The sequence below is a fragment of the Jaculus jaculus genome, chromosome 1 (genome assembly GCF_020740685.1).
Source record: "Jaculus jaculus isolate mJacJac1 chromosome 1, mJacJac1.mat.Y.cur, whole genome shotgun sequence".
NCBI classification, from domain to species: domain Eukaryota; kingdom Metazoa; phylum Chordata; class Mammalia; order Rodentia; family Dipodidae; genus Jaculus; species Jaculus jaculus.
In genome coordinates, this window is record NC_059102.1 from 43799144 (window position 1) to 43824743 (window position 25600).

General features: G+C 39.2%; 1 protein-coding gene across 2 annotated transcripts in view; it reads right to left on the bottom strand.

The window, feature by feature from the left end:
- The window catches only part of Btaf1 (B-TFIID TATA-box binding protein associated factor 1), a 130051-nt gene that overhangs the window by 22522 nt on the left and 81929 nt on the right, over nucleotides 1-25600 (bottom strand). For both annotated transcript variants that reach the window (XM_045153974.1, XM_045153979.1), the window contains 12 exons: nucleotides 16452-16878; nucleotides 14704-14894; nucleotides 13891-14044; nucleotides 13586-13695; nucleotides 12338-12539; nucleotides 10137-10285; nucleotides 4182-4334; nucleotides 3626-3747; nucleotides 3368-3535; nucleotides 1774-1851; nucleotides 695-824; nucleotides 10-151 (listed from right to left, as the gene is read on the bottom strand). In XM_045153974.1, coding sequence (XP_045009909.1) covers nucleotides 10-151; nucleotides 695-824; nucleotides 1774-1851; nucleotides 3368-3535; nucleotides 3626-3747; nucleotides 4182-4334; nucleotides 10137-10285; nucleotides 12338-12539; nucleotides 13586-13695; nucleotides 13891-14044; nucleotides 14704-14894; nucleotides 16452-16878 — 2026 coding nt within the window. The remainder of the gene's footprint in view (nucleotides 1-9; nucleotides 152-694; nucleotides 825-1773; nucleotides 1852-3367; nucleotides 3536-3625; nucleotides 3748-4181; nucleotides 4335-10136; nucleotides 10286-12337; nucleotides 12540-13585; nucleotides 13696-13890; nucleotides 14045-14703; nucleotides 14895-16451; nucleotides 16879-25600) is intronic.

Here is a 25600-nt window from a genome sequence, read left to right on the forward strand (position 1 = left end):
ATGTTGTACCTGCTTCTTGTTCTCGGCTGGAGCTTCGAGCATCCCTACTTGCTAATATAGGTTTCCCATATCGAGCAGCAAACTGGCGTTCAGTACCCAAAAATCCAGGCATGAGAAAATCAAATAAAGACCATAACTCCAAAACATTGTTCTGAATATAAAAAAGAAACACCAATTATATTTTGTGCTGAGATTGTTTCCTTACACTTAAAAAATGTAACATTAATGACAAGCTCATTATGATGAACTAGATAAGAAATTATCGTGCATTCTTTTTTATGGGATAGTCTCTTTCAGGTAATTTCAGGTAATTCAGGCAATTATCCTTAGAGAAAATACCATTTATCTTTTTAAAGAGAAATTCTCTAGTCTTCTTCCACTGGGAGGAGATGTAGTTCAACTCACATCTGGGATTAAAGGTAGGAGCCACCAAACACAGCTGGTTCTAGTTGCCTTCCAATGACAATTCATATTGTAGTTTGATGCTACCTCAGTGGAGTGGCCAGTATGGAGGAGAATCTGGCTTCTTGCATACTGCTTCATATCATAAGAACCATTTCATACTTAACACAATTACTGGAAAAGTATTATGTCTTTTTCTTTCAATCATCTTTATAAAGTAAACCCTATTTACTACAAAACACTTCACCTGGTAAATCTGCTGTTGTTTTTAAGTAGAACAGTAAATAATTACCTGGATTGGTGTTCCAGAAAGGATAATCCTGTAATTAGCAGTCAGTTGTTTTACTGCCTTTGATAATTTTGTTTTTCCATTTTTTATGACATGGCCTTCATCAAGAATGCAGTAGTTAAATTTAATATTTCTAACAGGAGAATGAAAAGAAAAATTTATCATCTTTTTACACATGTCAGACACCATTTGAAGACTGCTAGAAATAAGAAAGTTAAGTGTCTTCCAGTTTGACACTAAATTTTTCTTTTTTTGTTGTAAACACTTCATGAAAGTTTAAAGTATATATAGAAAATTCTACAAATAATCCTTAAGTAAACAGATCCACAAATTTTATAAAGTATACATATGTACAAGTATACACAATCCAGTGCATGAAGCAGTATGTCTAGCATTCTGAAAATTCCTTTTGTGCTTTCTCCCAGTTTTTTCTTTTCTCTTTTTTTAAATATTTTATTTATTTATTTCAAAGAGGTGGAGATAGGCACAGAATTGGCATGCCAGGGCCTCTAGCCACTGCAAATAAACTCCAGGTACATGTGCCACCTTACGCATCTGGCTTTACGTGTTGTGTTGGTTTGATTCAGGTGTGCCCCATTAAGCTTAACGCTTCCTGGAGGGAGTGTATTGTTGGGGGCAGGCTTATGAGTGTTATAGCCAGTTTCCCCATGGCAGTGTTTGACACACTCTCCTGTTGCTATTGTCTACCTTATGTTGGCCAGGGGGTGATGTCTACCCTCTGCTCATGCCACTGTTTCCCCCTGCCATTGTGGAGCTTCCCCTCCAGCCTGTAAGCCAAAATAAACCTCTTTTTCCCACAAGCTGCTCTTGGTTGGGTGATTTCTACCAGCAATGCAAACCCAACTGTAACACGTGTCTCCCAGTTCTTTTTTTTAAAAATTTTTGAATGTTTGGTTTTTAATTTCAATTAGCACATATTCACTGTACAAAATGGGTTTGTTATAACACTTTCACACAGAATTTTGCTCATATTCATCACCTCTTACCCTGGTCTTGTCCCTCTCTCATTGGTTTCCTTTCTACCAATAATTAATTTTTGTAAAAAATATTTTAATTCTTACCTAAAAAAATCTATGTCATTCCTTACAACATCATATGAAGCCACTATCAAATTATGTCTTTTTACTTGATGCTGTAACCTTTAAAAAAATTAGGAAAAAGGGATTATATACTTTTAAATACAATTTTAAAAAATACAATTTTAATGTGAAACTCCAGCTTTTATAATACAAGGTGGTTCAATCTGCCACAGGCCTTCAGCTTACTCTGGGCACATTAGGATGCTACCTAAAATACCACAGTCCTTATGATGTAACCCTGCTATCTTGCTTTGTTCGAGCACAAAAAGAGATGAGCCCCCTACTAAAAATGCGGTATCTAAATTTTATGTTCAAGTATCTCTTCCCTTGGGGTACTAATCCTTTACCACTCGGGCTACAGGGGTGGTTGGTTGTCAAGCACATGTGCCCATAATCCACAAAGACATGAAGCATTAGAATCAGGCTGAACTATTTCACGATGTACAGGCTGGTGTGGGGACATTATTCAAACAAGGTCAGTCACCCATGTCTAATATGAATATATTTCTGATGAGATGAAAAGTTTTACTATTATAGTCAAGTTAGGAAAATGTGGGCCCAGAGATGCTCATAATAATTTTTTCCACTAAATGTAGACTGAAGTAAAAGAAAAATCATTGTAACAAATTATGTTCAGGAAATTGTAATCAGTGATATTTCTTGTTTGCTTATGCTACTGAGTTGAATTCCTAACACTTGCAAACAAATAGATGAGTTCTACAAAGCACTATAGTAACTGTTCAAGAATGCGAGCATTTGAGTTGACTCTGTTAACAGAAAAATCTAAGTCATCTTGGATTTAACCCCTATGCTTTATTCTCATCTCCAAACTGGAAGAGCAGCACACCTTAAAAGGTGAGAAAACACAACTTTACATGACTAGAAAACTGCTTAAAATGGTGCCTAGCCAGTTGTTGCTCAAACTTAAATTTATCATTAGGAACACAAGAGATGTACTACCTAACTAGAGGATACTTCAATAAACTCTAGTGTTGCCATAACAGTGGTATAGCTAAAACAACCATATGAAACAAAAGCCTCTCAAAGGCAAACAAAAGTCTCTTAGAGGGAAACTCTTAGAAGTGAGTAGAAAATGGAACTGTAACAGCAAAAAGGTGCTATGGTCATAGGCTCCTCTAAAAGACATATACAATGCACATTATTTCTGATAGCTTTCCGTCTGCAATACATCAAAAGTACACCACATGGGGCCAGGCATAGTGGTGCATGCCTTTAATTCCAACACTTGGGATGCAGAGGCAGGAGGATCACTGTGAGTTTGAGGCTAGCCTGAGACTACATAGTGAATTCCAGGTCTGCTTGGGCTAGAACGAGACCCTACCTCAAAAACAAGGACGGAGGGAGGAAGGGAGAAAGGAAAGAACAGCAGATGACAGAATGGCTAAAGTGCTTCCTTAAAGTATACTTGCCTTTTTGGAGTTAATTTCTGTACCTTATAACTAAGAGCTATCTACAATCCACTTTTAATGAATTTTATACTAGAACTATTTTAAAAAGCACTAACCTTTTTTTTTTTTTTTTTTTTTTTTCCTTTTTTTGGTCACACAGCTCTTACCTTATTCTTTCAGTGGGAGGTCCAGTATAGTGCAAGGGATTGAGATATTCTCTGGAGCAAAATTTACCTACTTCATCTACCCAATGACCTGTTAGCGTTGGTGGACAAACAACCAAGGAAGGAAGTGGCATACATTCGGCTAGTTTTGATCTTGCATATTCCTGGGCCCTTTACAAAAGAAAAACAATAAATTAAGTAGGCACTTACAGTTCTCATCACAATCTAGAGGCCTTATTTAGAAATAGTGCTATAAATTACCTCTGGCAATGATCTCCTGCTAGAATGCAGATGGACTGTAAAGTTTTTCCTAAACCCATGTCATCACACAGAATTCCATGAAGTTTATACTTATTAAGAAATGCTAACCAGTTTACACCATCCTAAAAGTTGGGGAGTGAAAAGAAAATTATAAATGTGATCAGACTGTAAAAATAAATTTCTTATGAAACATATTTGCACAGACCCAAAATTTTAAAAAATATTATTTATTTATTTATTTGACAGAAAGGAGAGAGAGAAAAAATGGGCGCACTAGGGCCTCTAGCCAAAGCAAATGAACTCCAGACGCGTGCACCCCTCGTGCATCTAGCTAACATGGATCCTGGGGAATTGAACCTGGGTCCTTTGGCTTTGCAGGCAAGTGCCTTAACTGTTAAACCATCCCTCCAGCCCCCAAAATCTTTATATAAGCAAAAGAGAGTTCAATCAGTATGGAATACTAAACCCAAGACATTTTATATTAAACCAATAAAACTCTTCAACATACATTTAAATAAAAATTGACTATATTTATAAGGTTAAGTATGATACTTACCTGCTGGTATTTTCTTAGTTCTGCATTGATCGGTACTGGAATTTTATAATTTTCTAACTTTTTCCCATCTAACAATTGCTCTAAAAAGTGTCGTTCTTTTGCTTTCAACTGGATTAATTCTTCTGACATATTTGGAGGGTCTGGAATACCTGCCTGAAATGATTTTTAAATATGTATTACAACAGGGTTGAGAATGTGGCTCAGTTGCTAGACTATCTGCAGAGCATGCATGAGTCCCTGATTTAGACACCCCAGAACCACATAAAACTAGTGTGGTAGCATACCTATAACACAGCACTTAGAAAGTGCAAGCAGGGAGCCGGGCATGGTGGCACACGCCTTTAATCCCAGCACTTGGGAGGCAGAGGTAGGAGGATCACCATGAATTAGAGGCCACCTTGAGACTACATAGTGAATTCCAAGTCAGTCTGGGCTATACCGAGACCACACCCTAAAAAGCAAATACAAACAAAACTGTGGTCTAGGTTGGGCATGGAGCAGGCCTTAATGCCAGCATTTGGAAGACAGAGGTAGGAAGATCACCGTGAATTAGAGGCCACTCTGAGATTACATAGTGAATTCTAGGCCGAGGCTAGAATAAGACCCTACCTTGAAAAAAAAAAAACCAAAATGGTCTAGGGCTGGAGGGATGGCTTAGTGGTTAAAGCACTTGCCTGTGAAGCCTAAGAACCCAGGTTCAACTCCCCAGGACCCATGTAAGTCAAATGCACAAGGCGGCGCATGCATCTGGAGTATGGAGTTCATTTGCAGTGGCTGAAGAGCCTAGTGCACCCATTTCCTCTGTCTGCCTCTTTCCCTGTTCCCCCACTGATCAAACAAAAAAAAAAAAAATTTTTAAAAGTAAATGTGAGGCTGGAGAGAAGGCTCAGTTGTTAAGGTACTTGCCTGCAAAGCCTAACGACCATGGTTCTATTCCCCAGTACCCATGAAAAACCACATTCACAAAGTGGCACATGTATCTGGAGTTCGGTTGCCATTGTGTGCCCATTCTCTCTCTGTGTCTTTGTCTCTATTCTCTGTCTCTGCTTGCAAATAAATATAACATATAAATAAAGAAGTAAGGTCTCCTCTTAGCTGCCAGTTCATCACTCCTGGACCTCCAGGTTCTGTTGAGGTTCCCCTTTCACCCCTCTCTACCCCATCCTGTCCTTCACATAGCAGGATCTCTCTCTACACTCTCTTATTTTCTCTCTAAATCACCTTCCATGTTTCTTCTAGGCCCACATATGCTTTCCTTCCCTCAGTTCTATATTTTCCTAAATTAATGATTTTTTTTTTTTTAATGTGGCCTAGCTGGACATGGTAAGGCATCACTTTAAGCACTTGGGAGGCAGGGGATCATCATGAGTGGAGGCTGCCCTGAGACTACAGAGTGAATTCCAGGTCAGCCTGGGCTAGAGCAACCTTTTAGACTTTGAAAAATATCTTTAAGAATGTCCTTTGTAAAGCAACAAAATAAATAAATAAATAAATCCCAACTCCAGTATATACCTTTATAATATTCTGAGATACAAAATGTAAACTACAAAAAGCATCTGTACTCATTGTCAAAATACAATATATTGGGGAGGTAATATGATGGAGCATGTAGTTTCAAAGGAGAAAGTGTGGGGGTAGGGAAGGGAATTAACATGGGATTTTTTTATAATCATGGAAAATGCTAATAAAAATAAAAGATAATAAAAAATACAATATATATTGAGGGAAAGCACTTATGAGATTGTTTAAACTATAATAAGTAGCCTCCTCTTTTTTTTTGGTTGATAATAATCTAGGCTGAGTGTGATGTAGCATCTTTAATCCCCACTTAGGAAGCAGAGGCAGGAGGATGGCAGTTAAGTTCAATGCCAGCATGAGCTACCAAAAGAATTCCAGGTCAGAGCAGACTAGAATGAGATTTTGCCTCAAAATGAATGAATGAGTGAATGAATGAATGAACAAACAAGTAAGTTCATAAATAATCTCAACCTTATCAGCACACCAAGAGTTTCCTTGACAAACCCTGGTATTCAAAGATCCATCTTTTGAGCCGGGCATGGTGGCGCACGCCTTTAATCCCAGCACTAGGGAGGCAGAGGTAGGAGGATCGGCACGAGTTTAAGGCCACCCCGAGACTCTATATTGAATTCCAGGTCAGCCTGGACCAGAGTGAGAACCTACCTCTAAAAACCAAAGATCCATCTTTCATTTATTCAACTCTGTACTTCGCTTATTGATTGAAAAAGTATTTACAGACTAGGGATATAGCTTAGTGATCAAGTATTTGCCTAGCATGTGTAAAGTAGACTCAATTCCCAGCATCACCAAAAACAATGATATAAAACATAATGGTTTATGACAGCTAACCTTGGATAATCTACCTTATTATTCTATTTGAATAGGTTTTTAAATATATATATTTATTTATTTATTTATTTGCAAGCAGAGAGAGAGAAGAGGACAGACAGAATTGGTGTACCAGGGCCTCTAGCCATTGCAAATGGACTCCAGATGCATATGCCCTTTATGCATATGGCTTTATGTGTAGGTGCTGGGAAACTGAACTTGGGTCTTTTATTTATTTATTTTTTGAGGTAGGGTTTTGCTGTAGCCCAGGCTGACCTGGAATTCATTAACTAATTAATAATTAAAGGCTTGCACCACCACACCTGGCTTTTATTTATTTATTTATTTCTTGAAGCAGGGCCTCACACTAGCCCAGGCTGACCTGGAATTCACTATGTAGTCTCAGGGTGGTCTTGAATGTATGGAAATCCACCTACCATTGCCTCTCCCAAGTGCTGGGATTAAAGGCAGGTGATACCACACCCAGTTTCTTCTTCTTCTTTTTTTTTTTTTTTTTTGTTTTTTTGAGGTAGGGTCTCGTTCTAGCTCAGGCTGACCCAGAATTCACTACGTATTCTCAGGGTGGCCTCAAACTCAAAGTGATCCTCCTACCTCTGCCTCCTGAGTGCTAGGATAAAAGGTATGAGCCACCACGCACGGCATTTTTTCTTTGTTTTTTTTTTTTTATTTCACAGAGAGACAGAGAGAACATGGGTGCGCCAGGGCCTCCAGCCGCTGTAAAGAAACTCAAACATATGTGCCTCCTTGTGCATCTGGCTTTTGTGGGTTCTGGGGAATTGAACCTTGGTCCTTAGGCTATGCAGGCAAGCACCTTAACCACCTCATGAACTTGGGTCTTTAAGCTCTTTAGGAAAGGACCTTAACTGCTGAGCTATCTCTCCAGCCCCTTAAATAAGTTTTACATGGAGATAAATGTACATTAACATAGCACGGTTGTTTTGGAATTTATTTACAGTATTAACTTGAAACAACTGACAAACACTGGTGATTCTAATCTAGCTGAAGCTTTCCCCAAAAATTAGCCTGTCATTTCAAGAAAAACTGTTCTAATTTTTACCACTAATAAATTCAATTTTTTCCTGAGAAATTGGCAAGTATCTTAATATTTAAAAATAAATTACTGCAGCTCATATTAACAAAACATTTTATATGTATTATAAAATATAAATTTGTGGGGGATTTATATAACTTGGTAAACCAGTATTATCCAAATGAACAACACATACATTTATAAAACATGTATGAGTAAAAAAATTCATTCACAAGTGCAAGATAAGGGCTGGAGAGATGGCTTAGCAGTTAAGGCACTTGCCTGCAAGGCCCAGGGACTCAGATTCGACTCCCCAGTACTCATGTAAGGCAGAAGCACAGGCTGGTGCATACATCTGGAGCTCGTTTATAATGGCTAGAGGACCCGGCACATCCATTCTCTCTCCCTCTCTCCAATAAATAAATGAAAAAATATTTTTTAAAGTGCAAGATATCCCTGGCGTGCTAGACCACACCTTTTTATTATTATTTATTTTTAATAATAAAGGGACAGAGAGAGAGAGAATGGGCACCCCAGAGCCTCCAGCCACTGCAAAAGAACTCCAGACACATGTGCCCCCTTGTGCATCTGGCTAACATGGGTCCTGGGAAATCGAACCTGGGTCCTTTGGTTGTGCAGGCAAAGGCCTTAACTGTGAAGCCATCCTTAACATTAGACCTGAAACTCTGAAACTGCTAGAGGAAAAAGTAGGTGAAACCCTTCAACATACTGGTCTTGGCAAAGACTTTCTGGATATGACCCCAATTGCTCAGGCAATAAAACCACAGATTAACCACTGAGACCTCATGAAATTACAAAGATTGTGTATGGCAAAGGACACTGTGAATAAAGCAAACAGGCAACCTACAGAATGGGAAAAAACCTTTGCCAGCTATACATCTGATAGAGGATTAATATCTAGGATATACAAAGAACTCAAAAAATTATATAACAAGAACTCGAGCCAATTAAAAAAAGGGCTAAGGAACTAAATAGCAAGTTCTCAAAAGAAGAAATACGGATGGCATTATAAGCATCTGAAAAAATGTTCTACATCCCTACCCATCAGGGAAATGCAGATTAAAACTATGTTGAGATTCCATCCCACTCCTGTCAGAATGGCTACCATCATGAAAACAAATGACCATAAATGCTGGCGAGGATGTGGAAAAAGAGGAACCCTTCTACACTGTTGGTGGGAATGCAATCTGGTCCAACAATTATGGAAATCAGTGTGGAGGTTCCTAAGACAGGTGAAAATAGATCTACCATTTGACCCAGCTATAGCAGTCTTAGGCATATATCCTAAGGACTCATTACCTTAGAGATACTTGCTCAACCATGTTCATTGGCACTCTATTCACAATAGCTGGGAAATGGAACCAGGCCCTGGACCACACCTTTAAAACCAGCACTAGGGAGGATTGCTTGAGAGCTCAGTGCCAGCCTGGGACTACAGAGTGATTTCCAGGTCAGCCTGGGCTAGAATGAGACCCTGCCTCAAAAACAACAAAACAAAACAAAACAAAACTATGAAACCTCACAGAACACTGAACTTTTTTTTTTTTTTGGTTTTTCAAGGTAGGGTCTCACACTATCCCAGGCTGACCTGGAATTTGCTATGGAGTCTCAGGGTGGCCTGGAACTCACGGTGATCCTCCTACCTCAGCCTCCCAAGTGCTGGGATTAAAGGCATGCGTCACCATGCCTGGCTCTGAACTTTTTTTTTTTTTGGTAGTGTTGTATGTTAGATAAAAGAATATCGGGCTGGAGGGATGGCTTAGCGGTTAAGGTGTTTGTCTGCAAAGCCAAAGGACCCAGGTTCAATTCACCAGGACCATGTTAGCCAGATGCACAAGGGGGTACATACGTCTGGAGTTCATTTGCAGTAGCTGGAGGCCCTGGAATGCCCATTCTCTCTCTTTCTCACTCTTCCTCTAATAAATTAATTAATTAATCAATCAACTTAATTAAAACAAAAAAAGAATATCCACAATTATTTGAAAAGACTATCAAAATAGTGATCCCTTTTCCAACTACTCTCCATGTGAAGCAGGACTTCAATTCAAAACATTTCCTCCTTTGAACCAGGCATGATGGTATACGCCTTTAATCCCAGCACTTGCAAGGCAGAGGTAAGAGGATCGTCATGAGTTCAAGGCCACCCTAAGACTACATAGTGAATTCCAGGTCAGTCTGGGCTACAATAAAACCTTACCTAGAAAAAAAAAAAAAAAAACTCCTTTAAAATCTAATGAGGGCACAGAGGCTGGGGGTGGGCTGCAGAAGTGGGGGTGGGAATAAAATAAAAAAATGAAAAAGTAAATAAAATCTAACACGTTCTTAAGAAGTACAATTTGTTTGGGTTTTTTTTCCAAGGTAGGGTCTCACTCTAGGCCAGGCTGACCTGGAATTCACTGTAGCCTTAAACTCACAATGATACTCCTTACCTGTCTCCCAAGTGCTGGAATTAAAGGCATATACCACCACGCCAGAAGTACAATTATAATGAAATTACAGAAAATATTAAATCCATAAACTAAACATCTTCAACTTACCTCCAGTGGCATCAGTCTAATTAGCGTTGCGAAACACTGGGTAGCCATGAATCTTACACTGTCTGTCTGATCACTCATTCTTCCCAACACAGGAACGACTAAAAGGACAATATATGGAACAATGCCAACATCCAATTGTTCCATTACACCTGAATAAGTGATTAAGGAAATTTCAAGTAGGTTCCAAGTACATTTTCCCCAAACAAATTAATACACCAAATTGTAACCTGTTTTTGTTTTTTGTTTGGAAACAGGGCCTCAGTATGTTAAAGCTGGCCTCTTCTAACTCTGATCTTGCTGCCTCTACTTCATGAGTGCTAGGATTATAGTCATGCCCAGCTCAAGATTGTAACTTCTATGATATAATTATATAATCCTATTTGCATACTACTGCTCTTTTGAAAACATTATGAAGTGTATTATAATTAAAATATAAAATTATCTGAGGAAATCTGGAGGAAGTTTTACTAATAAGGCTTTCTTGCCAGAGTAGTCCCTCTGAGTTTTTTAGATATTCAGTGTCAGAAAAAAGGGAGTCCCAACAAAACTAAGGAAACATAAGTTAGTGTCAAAGATTAATTCTAAACTTCACACCAGGATCAGGACAGTCACAAACTAGAGGAGGTAACAGACCTCATAAGTGTGGCTCTCCTATAATCTTCAGTATCTGAGCCTTCACCTACCATTCCTGCTCTAAGACACATCATTCATGTACTTCTAGCTAGACAATGGTTACTATGCCCTAACAAAGGGTATGTGACGTATTTCTAGTCATCTGGTATATTTTGATCATTTATCACTGAAGAAATTAACAAAGTTTGGAAACATAGGCTTATAACATAGGTACTACCTAGTATCTCGTATAACATAGGTACTACCTAGTATCTCATAGTAATAAAACTTTAGTTATAAACTAAACAGGTCACTTACTAGTTTAAAAGTACATAAAATGGCTCTGGCTAGCAAAATGTTGTCTTAAAATTAACTATAATTCTTTAAACGTTTTATGGGAAAATTTTTATAATAAAATATATTTGTAATGTATTTACAGTCAAATGTGAAATACTTTAATTTTTGTACATAGATTATCTATTTGCACTTTTTAAAATAAATTCTTTTTGGGGATAGAGAGATGGCTTAGTGGTTAAGGCACTTGCCTGCAACACCAAAAGACCTCGGTTTGGCTCCCCAGGACCCATGTAAGCCAGATGTACAAGGTGATACATGTGTCTGGAGTTGTTTGCAGTGGCTAGAAGCCCTGGCGCGCGCGCGCGCGCGCACACACACACACACACACTCTCTCTCTCTGCCTCTTTCCCTCTCTCATATAAATAAATTTAAAAATATTTAAAATAAATTATTTTTTATTTACTTATTATTTGTGAGATAGAAAGAGAGGGAGGGAGGGAGGAAGGGAGGTAGGGAGAGAGACAGAATGGGCATACCGGAGCCTTTAACTGCTGCAAACAAATTCTAGACCATGCGCCACCTTGTGCATCTGGCTTACATGGGTACTGGGAAACCAAACAGAGGTCCTTTGGCTTTGCAGGCAAGCGCCTTAACCGCTAAGCCACCTAGCCAGCCATGAAAGTGTTTTTGTCAAGGTATGGTTTCATTCTAGCTCAGGCTGACCTGGAATTCACTATGTAGTCTCACAGTAGCCTTGAACTCATGGCAATCCTCCTACCTCTGCCTACCAAGTGCTGGGATTAAAGGCATGTACCATCACACCTGGGTTTTTTATTTTTCATAATATTTTATTTATTTATTGAGGGGTGAGGGAGATAGGCAAGACCTACAAAGAATGGGCTTGCCAGGGGCTCTTGCCACTGCAAACAAACTCCAGATGCCTGCACCACCCTGTGCATCTGGCTTATGTGGGTACTGGGATATCCAGCCTGGGTCATTAGGCTTAACAGGCAAATGCCTTAACCACTAAGCCATCTCTCTAGCCCTTTTCTTTCTCTCTCTCTCTTTCCTTCCCTTCCCTCCTTCCTTCCTTTTTCTTCAAGTAGGGTCCACTCTAGCCCAGACTGACCTAGAATTCACTATGTAGTCTCAGGCAGGCCTCAAACTCACTGCCTCACTGGGGTTAAAGGTATGTGCCACGACACCCACAATTCACACTTTTTAACGTCATCTGTGTTTGGTTGTGCCTAAATAATGACAAAACTCAACTTTGTTAAAATATAAAAGGATACAGGCAAGTGCTTCAATTGCTCCTTCTTGTTTAATGTTGTCATCAATTGCTCCGAGCCATGGAAGTACCTTCTCCAAAAATATGTTCATTGTTTCCATGGTAGCTATTTTGCTCATGACACCTATGCAGCGAGCAGCCATGTGCCTCACGGCAGTGCTGGGGTACTGAAGGCACATATATAGAAGAGGCAAATGCTGCACCAACTAAAAATTCAAAAATTAAGGGTAAATAGAATGTTCATTAGGGAATATTCACTGGGTTCAGTGCCCTTGATTTTGTTCTAGGTATTGAACTCTGGAAGGTATTTTCATTCCTGGATTATAAGCATTACAATTGCAATAGCATAGCATTACCCCATTAACACCAAGTTTATCAATGATAGCCAAGTATCTGCTCAATAGTCAGGCTAGGCTTACATTTCAGCTCAATACATGTTCTTTGTCATGGAGGACAAGGAAATACAGATAGAGTTCTGTCATTCTTTACTAATGATGAATAAGAAAACCTTTTTTTTTTTTTAGTTAGGAACTTGCTATGTTGTTCTTTAACTTCTAGCCTCAGACAATGCCACTGTAACTTATCAGAAAAATTTAACAAGTAGAAGGGCATACTTCATTCTTCTCTACACCTTTCAAGAGTCACACTTGTGAATCATTTTTTAAAATTTCAATGTTAGAGAGTAACAGTGAATTGAAGCTAGAACCTTTTAGAATGCAGTAAATTGCGGAGAACCTCCCTAATGCAGACTTACAGAAAGATTTCCTTCTATGGAAAAACCAAATGACTAATTCTCTTATCTAGTTTCCTCCTTCCACTGTCCCAACTCATTTGTTACAAGTGTAATAAATGCTCACAGCTAAACACAAACCAGTGTACTTTGCCATGACATGGTTTCATTTTAAGCACGTCTTCTAAGCTTTGTTATTACACTGGAAACACATTTTATCACCCATGTTCTTTCTAGGAGCTATATTATTAGATTGGGCTAACCAGCCTGAAGTTTCCATCCTGTTTACATATGGCTCCTGTGCCATTTAGAGTATGTCCTATAGTCTACTATCCAGTTTGGTTTTCCTTTCAGTCATACAGTATACCTCACTCAACAAAGGTCCACAGAGATTTTGTAAGCAAAGGAAGAAGTTTGAAAGAATGCAATTACTAGGAATAAAGTAAAATTATGTTTTTCAAGTATTAAGATTATTTAGGATCATTCATTTTATTTGAAGATAATCACTCTTGTATTAGTTACCAAGGGATGAAGTTCAGAATCCATTGATGCTGCTGCTGTTTCAAACACCTGCAGAGAATTCACCAGCTCTTGAGCAGGACCATCACCTTGTTCCAGGAGGGACTTTGCATCTATTCAAATATAAGTCTGATTCAATTTGCAAATAAGTTTTCAAAATCTAGAGCCCTAAAACGAAATTAGCACCTTATCCTTTAGATGAACCTTTCATGTTAAAACTTAGAACTGGCATGGGACAAGTAGGCTATCTTAAAAGTATATATTTGATATACACTGAAAAAGCTGAACTGAGAAAAACACATGCATACCAAAATTATTTAGGTCAATCATATTCCTCAATGGGCCGACCATGGCATCCCAGAGATGGGGCAACTTCACTGCCATCTCACTACCAAAATGCTTCACTACAGTCGTCAAGGCAAACTCAGCCCCTCTCCGTTGTACAAGGTAAGGCTTCTGGGCCTAAAATTCAATTTCAGAAAAGAACATAATACATAAACACTTCTAAAATCCCCAACTAGATTTTGAGTCAAAAATAAAATACTTTGGGGGTGGGGAGGGGATGAGAATAAAGAATAGAGATAGTAATCAGTGGTGTACCAACCCCCACTCAAAAGACACCAAAGGGGCTGGAGAGATGGCTTAGCTGTTAAGGTGCTTGCCTGTGAAGCCTAAGGACTAGGTTCGATTCCCCAGAACCCACATAAGCCAGATGCACAAAGGGGTACAAGCATCTTGAGTTTGTTTGCAGTGGCTAGAGGCCATGGCATGCCCACAATTTTTCTCTATCTGCCTCTCGTTCTAACAAATAAAATATGTTTTAAAGGCACCAGATTTAGATGCTGAGAGATTAACTCTTTAAAAAACATTTTTTTTTTTAAATTTATTTGAGAGAGAGAGAGAGAAAAAGGGTGTGCCAGGGCCTTCAGCCACTGCAAAAAGAACTCTAGATGCACATGCCACTCACATGGTCCTGGGGTATCAAACCTGGGTTCTTTGGCTTTGCAGACAAATACCTTAAGCACGAAGTCATCTCTCTAGCCCACAACTTAACTCTTAATCTGTAAACCAAGTATCTGTTTAAATACAAAGCATTTAAAGAAAAAAAAAAATCAATTTACCTCATCAAGTTCAACCAGGATATTCCCACTACTTCCTGTAGGAAGATCTGCTATTTGAGCTTTCACTGCTTTGGGGGTAGGACCTCGCCTACTTGTGATGGCAAAAGCTGCTTTCTGATGCCGATAGAGTGTAATAATACCTCGGTGCTTGGTAACAGTGTGGTGCATTCCATCTTTTTCTGAGCTGGATCCTAGTAAGGGAAAAGATAACCTTTCAATCATAAAATAGGAATCCAAGTGTTTTCTGTTCTAAAATGGACATAACATTTATAAATTCTGTAAGGCAGCCAGGCATGGTGGCACACTCCTTTAATCCCAGCACTCAGGAGGCAGAGATAGGAGGACTGCCATGAGTTCAAGGCCACCCAGAGACTACACAGCGAATTCCAGGTCAGCCTAAGCTAGAGTGAGACCCCACCTCGAAAAATCAGAAAAAAAAAAAAAAAGAAAGAAAAGAAAAAACCTGTAAGGCCTCAAATTTTTGTAGTCTTAGAGAGGTTTGTTTTTATAAGGATAATAAATGGCAACAAAATATAATCTAGTTGCATAGAATTTATATATAACACAAAATTGTCAATCATGTGAACCATAAGAAGTAACAAATGCAAAAATGATGGTGCATGGGCACAAAAAACATTAAAAAGTTGTCAAGTAGGGCGGGAGAGATGGCTTAGTAGTTAAGGCACATGCCTGCAGAGCCTAAGGACCCAGGCTTCATTTTCCAGGTCCCACGTAAGCCAGATGCACATGGTAGCACATGTGTTTGTTTGCTGTGGCTGGAGGCCCTGGTGCACACATTCTTTCTATCTCCCCCTCTCTCTAATAAATAAAAAACCCTAAAAAACAAAACAGTTGTCAAGCAAGTTTCCTGAGATGATGACCCTACTAAATTATATTCATATTCAAATGTCTACCTTCTTCAGTTCATTCATTTTTTTACACTTAAAACTCTATTAATTGAGTAAGTTATATTATTTTTCTAAAATCTTACTTTTTAAAAGAGATCATATGAAGAAACATCAGTTTTTGATTTTTTTTTTTTTTTTTTTTTGGTTTGTTTTCCATTTTTCAAGGTAGGGTCTCACTCTGGCTCATGCTCATCTGGAATTAATAGTCTCAAGGTGGCCTCAAACTCACAGTGATCCTCCTACATCTGCCTCCAGAATGCTAGGATTAAAGGCATGCACCACCACACCCAGCTAGAAACATTGGTTTTTGAAACCATCCAAATGGCACAGTTGTTTTCCATATAAATTCTTCAGATAAAAATAGAAAATTTGGTCATCTGGTATTATTTACCAAATATAAGTCACTCATCTAATAAAATAGGCATTAAATTAGGGAACCAACTTATTAACAGTCATTTAATTAGATTTCTAGCTTAGTTATAACAACCCATACAATAATGGCTTTCAAGTTGAAGGTAAAAGTGGACTTTCATCTCACAGATTTCAGTCAAATTATCAGATATATCAGATCTTTTACAAATAGCTTATTTGCATTTAAAAGGGCTGTCCTGATTAGAAACAGATGCAAGACAAAGAACTTGATACAAGAAAGAATTTTCTTATAAGTTTTTCTCTTAGAATGGGAAATGAGAACAAAAAAAAAAAAAAAAAAAGAATGGGAAATGGGGGAAATAGCCCTAGCAGGAACTGGATTTGTACTTAAATTGTAACTGTAAGCAAATGAAAACAAATTTAAATGGTCAATTCCTTCTCTAAGCAAACAAAGGTTTAGATATATACCTTTAGAATTTTCCTGGCCACTTTGTGCTGGTACTGGACATGTTACACAAGGAGTGAGGTATGGGTCCACACATAAAGAGCTGCATAGGTTTTTAATAATCTTTGAATTGGGACAGGGTGTCCTTGATGTGCACTGCTGGAGAAGCTTAGCAATGCACTGAGCTGCATAGTTCTGTACAAGTGTATTCTCTTCTTTTTTAATTGTCTCCATTAGTGGTTTTATGATAGGATTTAACTTCTCAGGAAGTTGCTGCAGGCTCACAACTGCACACGCAGCAAAGGTATGCACTCTCAACTGCAACATTTGCCACTCTTGGTTCGTCTCTGCAACTGTCATCTGGACCTGCTGTCGTTTACTATCTAAGTGCTGTAACACTTGAGGATTTAAATCAAAAGCTGATGTGACTTCATTAAAAACAGTCGTGACCTAATTTAAAAGAAGGGAAAAAAAAGAAATGAAAGTTTATTAATTACATAAACCCCAAGTAGACCATAAACTTTTTGTTTTGGTGCTGGTGGTGTTTATCAAGGTAGAGTAATGCTCTACCCAGGCTGACCAAGATTTCACTATGTAGTCTCTGGCTGCCCTAGAACTCACGGTGATCTTCTTACCTCTGACTCCTGAGTATTAGGATTAAAAGTGTACATCACCACTTGCCACAACCTCTTAAATGGCAGACAGGAAGTCTTCTCTTGAGAGAAAATTATTCCTTAAATTAACCTCTTAAATACAAAGTAAATGGTATCAGAATTCAAAATTTTATTTTGGGGGAAAATTTTTCCACTCAAAAGTTCATGGAAAGTCAGGCATTGTGGTGCATGCCTTTAATCCCAGCACTCAGGAGACAGAGGTAGGAGGACTGTGGTGAGTTTGAGGCCATCCTGACACTACATAGTGAATTCCAGGTCAGCCTGGGCTAGAGAAAGACCCTATCTCAAAAAGCAAAACAAAACAAAAAATAACTAATGGAAACTTCTAAAGTAGCTGTTTGCTCTATGGCTGTTACTAATTGAATAATTTTCATTCTTCTCTAATCATCTTTCTGATGGAAATGCCCAAGCAACAGAAGAAACAAAAAGAAAAATGATGAAATAACCATTCTTTTTACTTACGAAGAGATGTGTAAGGCTCCAAAAGACTGTTGTAGCAGACTAATGTACAAGCCTCATTAAAAATGTTTAAAATATACAATCCAGTTTTAAGCATACTCAGAATTATGAACCATGGTAATTTGACAATATTTCATCAACCCCCAAAAATAAAGTCATATCCATGATTAATCTCTCATTTCCCCACAGCCCTATGGAGCTTACTGCCCCACTTTAGAGATGACAGATTATTTGGGTACTTCATATTAAAGGAACACTAATGTATGCAGCCTTTTGTGATAGATGTCATTCATAAAATATAATGGTTTCAATGTTTATCTATGTTGCATCATGCAACAATTCTTCATTCACTGTTTGGTCAAAATGTAAACCTTGGGAAGGAGGGATGGCTTAGTGATTAAGGCTTTTGCCTGCAAAGCCAAAGGACCCAGGTTCAATTCCCTGGGACCCATGTTAGCTAGATGCACAAGGGGAGGCAACTGTCCAGAGTTCGTTTGCAGGGGCTGGAAGCCCTGTCGTGCCCATTCTCTTTCTCTTTCTCCCCCTCTTTCTCTGTCAAATAAATAAATAAAATATATAAACCTTTCCTATGTACTACAATTTATTTCACCATTCATCAGTTGGTTAACATTTGTGCACTTCCAACTTTTTCATTAACTGCAATTATTAAGAACTTCTGGGGCTGGAGAGATGGCTTAGCGGTTAAGCGCTTGCCTGTGAAGCCTAAGGACCCCGGTTCGAGGCTCGGTTCCCCAGGTCCCATGTTAGCCAGATGCACAAGGGGGCGCACGCGTCTGGAGTTCGTTTGCAGTGGCTGGAAGCCCTGGCGCGCCCATTCTCTGTCTCTCCCTCAATGTGTCTTTCTCTCTGTGTCTGTAGCTCTCAAATAAATAAATAAATAATGAACAACAAAAAAAAAATTTTAAAAAAAAAGAACTTCTGGACTGAGGAGATGGCTTAGTGGTTAAGGCACTTGCCTATAAAGCCAAAGGACCTAGGTTAGATTTCCCAGGACCCATGTGTATCTACACAGGGTGGTGCATGCATCTGGAGTCCGTTTACAACGGCTGATAGTCCTAATGTGCCCATTCTCTCTTTCTGTCTTTCAAATAAGTAAATAAAAATAAAAAAGTAGGGGCTGGAGACATGGCTTAGCAGTTAAGCGTTTGCCTGTGAAGACTCAGGACCTCGGTTCAAGGCTCAATTCCTCAGGACTCACGTAAGCCAGATGCACAAGGGGGTGCACGCATCTGGAGTTCATTTGCAGTGGCTGGAGGCCCTGGCTTCTGCCTCTTTCTCTCTCTGTCGCTCTCAAATAAATAAATAAATAAATTTTTAAAAATAAAATAAAAAAGTAGACCTGGGCGTGGTGGCACATGCCTTTGATAACATAACTTGAGAGGCAGAAGTAAGAAGATGACCATAAATTCAAGGCCATCCTGAGACTACACAGTGAATTCCAGGTCAGCCTGGACTACAGTGAAATCCTGCCTTGAAAGACCAAAAAAAAAAAAAAAAAAAAAAGGGGGGGGGGGAGAGTGAGGGCTGGAGAGATGGCTGAGTGGTTAAGGCACTTTCCTGTGATGCCCAAGGACCTAGGTTCAATTCCCTAGTACCCATGTAAGCCAGATGCATAAGGTGGTGCATGCATATGGAGCTCATGTACAGTGGGTAGAGGCCCTGGTACACCCATTCTCTCTCTCCTCCCTCTCTCCCTTTTTCTCTCTCAAATAAATAAATAATAAAAGCTGGGTATGGTGGTACATACGTTTAATCCCAGGACTCGGGAGGCAGAGGTAGGAGGATTGCTGTGAGTTTGAGGACACCCTGAGACTACATAGTGAATTCCAGGTCAACCCTGGGCTAGAGAGAGAGAGAGAAAGAGAGGGGGGGGGAGAGGGAGAGAGAGAGAGAACCAACTTCAAAAACAAAACAAAACAACACGCAAGCATCAAATTAACCCAAGAAACAAAAATCTCTACATTTGTCAGGCATGGTGGCACATGCCTTTAATCCTAGCACTTGGGAGGCAGAGGTAGGACAAGTTCGAAGCCACCCTAGGACTACATAGTGAATTCCAGGTCAGCCTGAGCTAGAGAGAGAGAGACCCTACCTTGAAAAACCAAAAACAGCAACAGCAACAACAAAATCTCTACATTATAATTCAAAAAGCACAAAAAAATCAAGACAATTCCACTGAAAATGATAAAGACATCAGAAATGAACTCCAGTGAGACTGATTTAAAGTGACTTACAAAGATTTCAAAAACAATGATTATAAACATGTTCAAAAGGTATTAAAGAAGAAAATAAATTCATAAAGGAGAAAACAGAAGAACAAATTAATGAAATCGAGGTCAATACAAGACATGAATAAGGAAACAAAAATACTGAAGAAAAACCAATCAAAATATTCGAACTCTAGAAAGTCTCACGAACAGAATAGTTGAAGGACAGAACAGAATATCCCATCAGGATAATAACAGATGACTCAACACAAATTTGACAAGCCAGAAGGGCTTGGAATGATGTATTCCAAGTTCTGAAAGGTAACAACTGTCAATCCAGAATACTTAATCCAGGGCTGGAGAGATGGCTTAGCAGTTAAGGCACTTGCCTGCAAAGCCAAAGGACCTAGGTTCAATTCCCCAAGACCCATATAAGCCAGATGTACAAGGTGATACACACATCTGGAATTTGCTTAAAGTAGTTGGAGGCCCTAGCGTACCCATTCTCTCCCTCTCCCTCTCCCTCTCTCTCTCTCTCTCTCTCTCTCTAGTTTCTCTCAATAAATAAATAAATATAAAATGTTTTTTAAAAAAGAATACTTGGGCTAGAGAAATGGCTTAGTGGCTAGTTTGCCTGTGAAGCCAAAAAGGACTCAGGTTCAATTCTCAGGTGTCACTTAAGCCTGACGCACAAGGTGGGCCATCCATCTGGAGTTTGTTTGCAGTGGCTGAAAGACCTGGCATACATATTCTTTCCTCCCCCTTCCCCCAGCCCCCTGTTCCTTTGTCTCTCTCAAATAAATAAATAAAATACAAAAAAAAAAAAAAAAAAAAAAGAAACTGTCACTTTTGGGCTGGAGAGATGGCTTAGTGGTTAAGGTGCTTGCCTGGGAAGCATAAGGATCCAGGTTTGATTCTCCAGGTCCCACATAAACAAGATGCTCAAGGTAGAACAGGCATTTGGAGTTTGTCTGCAGTGGCTACAGGCTCTGGCATACCCATTCATTCTTTCTCTCTCAAATAAATATGTAAAATAAAGTAAAAAATAAATTTTAAAAAATACTTAATCGAGCAAAGCTATCCATCCAAATTGATAAGAGAAATAAGGACATTCCACAACAAAAACAAGCTAAAGGAATATACAACAAGTAAGCCTGGGATGATCACTACAGATAATATTTGAAGGGATCCTCCGCATTAAAGAGAAAGGAAAGCACACATACATGAGGCACTGGTAAAAATGAAAGACATCCCATGTTCTTGGATTGGGATGATCAATATTGTGAAAATGTCAATCTTACCAAAAGCAATCTATGCCACAACCGGCCCAATCAACACATTTAATGCAATCCACCTTCTGTCAGAATGGCTATTATCAAGAAAACAAATGACGGGGGAGGGAATTAACATGGGATTTTTTTTTATAATCATGGAAAACGCTAATAAAAATTTGAAGAAAGAAAATAAATGACAATAAATGCTGGGGAAGATGCGGAAAAAGAGAAACCTTTCTACACTGTTGGTTGGAACATACAGTGGTACAGCCATCGTGGAAATCAGTGAGGAGGCTCCTGGGTCAGCTATAAATACATTTACCATATGACCCATCTATACTACTCCAAGGTGGCCGACAGAATGTTAAGAGCCAAAGGAAGGGTAGGACTGTTTACAATGTAATTGTTCCGACCGAAATTGGCCTCAATATCTATGACCTCAAAGAGCCTAGTACTACCTTTACAAGAGCCTCATCAATAGGATGAAAAGATGACGACAACAAAATAAAAGAGAGACTAATAGAGACAGGGATCAGATATTGTGGAGAGTGGATTTGTGAAGGGGAAGGGGGGGGGGATTATCATGATTTGTTGTCTATAATTATGGAAGTTGTCAATAAAAAAAAATATAATGACCTGGTATACTCATTCTTGTCACTCGTTCTCTCTCTGCTTGTAAATAAATAACTTTTTTTTTGAGGCAGGTTCTCGCTCTAGTCCAGGCTGACCTGGAATTCACTATGTAGTCTCATGGTGGCCTCGAACTCATGGCAATCCTACCTCTGCCTCCTGAGTGCTGGGATTAAAGGTGTGCCCCACCATGCCTGGCTAAATAAAATTATTTAAAAAGTTTTTAAAAATGATTCTTCTGCTTCATTATTTCAAGTTCTGGATCTGTAGGTATGTGCCACCATACTCAGCTTAGAACCTAACATTTGAGTTCAAAAAATTATTTGATGGTGGAAAATAACTAAAAATGCTGTAGTATTATTATGAAAAACAAGGCACAAAGATCTTTAGTTTTATAAAATACAAAAGACTAAATTGTATCCATATAACCATACCAATCTGTTCTCCAAACAGGAAAAAAATTATGTATCTTTTCTTATACTTTCAACTTTGTTTTGTCTGTTTGGGGCTCTGCACATTTATTTGAAATAGTAAATTTTTTTTTTTTTCAAGGTAGGGTCTCACTCTAGTTCAGGCTGACCTGGAATTCACTATGTAGTCTCAAGGTGGCCTTGAACTTATGGTGCTCCTCCTACCTCTGCCTCCTGAGTACTGGAATTAAAGGTGTGCGGCACCATGCCCGGCTGAAATAGTAATCCTAAAAATTTGAAAATCTTGCCGTAGGGCTGGAGAGATGGTTCAGTAGTTAAAGGCACTTACTTATAACAAAGCCTTATGGTTCAATTCCTCAGTACCCAAGTAAAGACAGATGTACAAAGTGACCCATGGATCTGGGGTCGTTTCCAGTGCCAGAAGGCCCTGTTATACCTATACTCACTCACTCTGTGTCTGCTTCCCCTTCCCCCACCGTTTCAAATAAATACAAGTATGTTTTTTAAAAACTTATCTCTAGGGCTGGAAAGAATAAAATCCTTACACTAGGACTAGAGAGATGGTTTAGCAGTTCAAGTGCTTACCTGCAAAGCCAAAGGGGACTCAGGTTCGATTCTCCATTACCCACACAGAGTCAGATGCACAGGGTAGCACATGCATCTGGAGTTTGCAGTGGCTGGAGGCCCTACCATGTTGATTCTTTTTCTTTTTCTCTCTATCTGCCTCTGCCTCTCTCTCCCTCTCACTAATAAATAAGTAAATAAATATTTAAATTCCCTCTATCTGCCTCTATCTCCTCTCAAATAAATAATAATAATAAAACACCTTACCCTAAGTAAACTATACTATGTTGGCATTTTCCCCCCCTATGTCAGCTTCCTATCACTATAGACATGCCTTTAATCTCAGTATCAGGAGGCAGCAGTAGGAAAATCGCCATGAGTTCAAGGCCACCCTGACACTACATACTGAATTCCAGGTCTGCCCTAGCTACAATGAAACCCTACCTTAAAAAAAAACAAAACAAATATTTTATTTATTTATTTTTTAATTTTTTTGGTTTATTTTTATTTATTTATTTGAGAGTGACGGACAGAGAGAGAGAGAGAGGGAGAGAATGGGCGTGCCAGGACTTCCAGCCACTGCAGATGAATTCCAGATGCGTGCGCCCCCTTGTGCATCTGGCTAATGTGGGTCCTGGGGAATCGAGCCTCGAACCGGGGTCCTTAGGCTTCACAGGCAAGCGCTTAACCACTAAGCCATCTCTCCAGCCCCCAAAACATAAAATATTTTTAAAAAGACATAACTCAGTAGTTGGTTAAAGCTGCTTGCTTGCAAAGCCTGATGGCTGGGGCTCAGGTTCCAGTACCTACAGACATCCAAATGCACAAAGTGGCTCATGTGCTGAGTTCATCTTTTTACCTCTATCTCCCTCTCAGATAAATGGATAAATATTTAATAATAAAAAAAAAAATAAAACAGATGGATGGCATTACCAAGGTTGTCCTCTGGCTTACACACAAACACACAAAAATGCAAATCACACACACACATGCACACACAATACACATACATATACACATGCAACATTAAACAAAAATAAGATTTAAGACAATGTAACAAGGTAAGTGAAAGCTGCTGAGAGAGTTGAAGGTTGTTTAACTTTTCTTGGTGGAGGAAATTAGTAGATACTAGATAGAAGCAGTTAAAACATTTGTCTTGTTGGGTATGGGGACACTCACCTTTAATCCCAGCAACTGGGAGGCAGAGGTAGGAGGACCACCTTTAGTTTGAGGCCACCTTGAGACTACATAGTGAATTCCAGGTCAACCTGGACTAGAGTGAGACTCTACCTCAAAAAAAAAAAAAAAAAAAAAGGCTTGGGCTGGAGAGATGGCTTAGTGGTTAAGCGCTTACCTGTGAAGCCTAAGGACCCCGGTTCAAGGCTCAATTTCCCAGGAACCACGTTAGTCAGATGCACAAGGGGGCACACGCATCTAGAGTTTGTCTGCAGTGGCTGGAGGCCCTGGCGCGCCCATTCTCTCTTTCTCTCTATCTGCCTCTTTCTGTCACTCTCAAATAAATAAATAAAAATAATTTAAAAAAATTTTTAAAAAGAAACATCTTATTTCTTTAACTCAGTGATTTAAAAATTATCCCCCCCCCTACATATACATACATACATACATGCCTGGAGAGATGGCTTAGAGTTCTGGTGTTTGCCTGCAAAGCCTAAGGATTCAGGTTAGATTCCCCAGTACTGACATAAGCCAGATGCACAAGGTGGCACATGCATCTAAAGTTCATTTGCAGTGGCTTCAGGCCCTGCCATGCCCACTTTCTCTCTATATCCATCTTCTCTCTCCCACCGTCTCTCTCAAATAAATTTTAAAAAATTTAAATATATATATGTGTGTGTGTGTGTGCATATATCTGCAGCTACAAATATGTGTGTGTGTCTGGAGAGATGGCGTAATGGTTAAGGTGCTTGCCAAAGGACCCAGATTTGATTCCCCAGGACACACATAAGCCAGATGTGTCTGGAGTTCCTTTGCAGCAGTTAGAGGTCCTGGCATGCCCATCCTATCTACCTCTTTCTCTCTCTCTCAAATAAATAGAATTAAAATTGAAAAAATTTGTTTTGAAAAATGTATGTATGTATATATGTGGGAGAGAGAAGATGAATGAATATGAGAATGGGCACACCAAAGCCTCTTATTGCTGCAAATGAATTCAGACACATAAGCTACATTATGCATCTAGCTTTAAGTGGGTACTCAGGAATTGAACTGAAGCCAGCAGATTTTGCAAGCCAGTGTCTTTTAACTGCTTAGCCATCTCCCCAGCCCTGCCAATATCTTTTTAAAGAATGGTTGGAGCTAGATGTGGTGGCACATGCCCTTAATCCCAGCACTCAGGAGGCTGAGGTAGGAGGATGGCTGAGAGTTCAAGGCCACCCTGATACTACATAGTGAATTCCAGGTCAGTCTGAGCCAGAGTGAGACCCTACCTCGAAACCCCCCCACCAAAAAAAAGAATGGTTGGGGGTTTCTGGTGCAACATTGCAGAGATGAAGCAAGGCAGCAAAGTCAAGTGTAAAGAACTTAACCAAAGCTCATCACCATCTCTTTTGTGCTTGAGCAATAAAAGGAAGAGTCAAGAAAAGAATTTTCCATAAGCATAGAGAGTTAAGGACAGGAAACTGCTAGCAAAGGAAACAGGGAAGAAAAGAGGGTGAAATACTTCTATAAAATGAGTTAACTCAGGTTGAGTAGAGGAACTTTGAGAAATGAAAAGAGATGAAGAGGAAAACACCAGTTTGCTATGTTTTTTTTTGTTTTGAGGGGGCTGGAGAGACAGTCGTGACTTGGTCATGTAGTCCAAGCTGGCCTTAAACTTGAGATACTCCTGCCTCGATCTCAGAGTCTGGGAGTACAGATGTATACCACAAACCTGACTGAAAATGATTTATTGG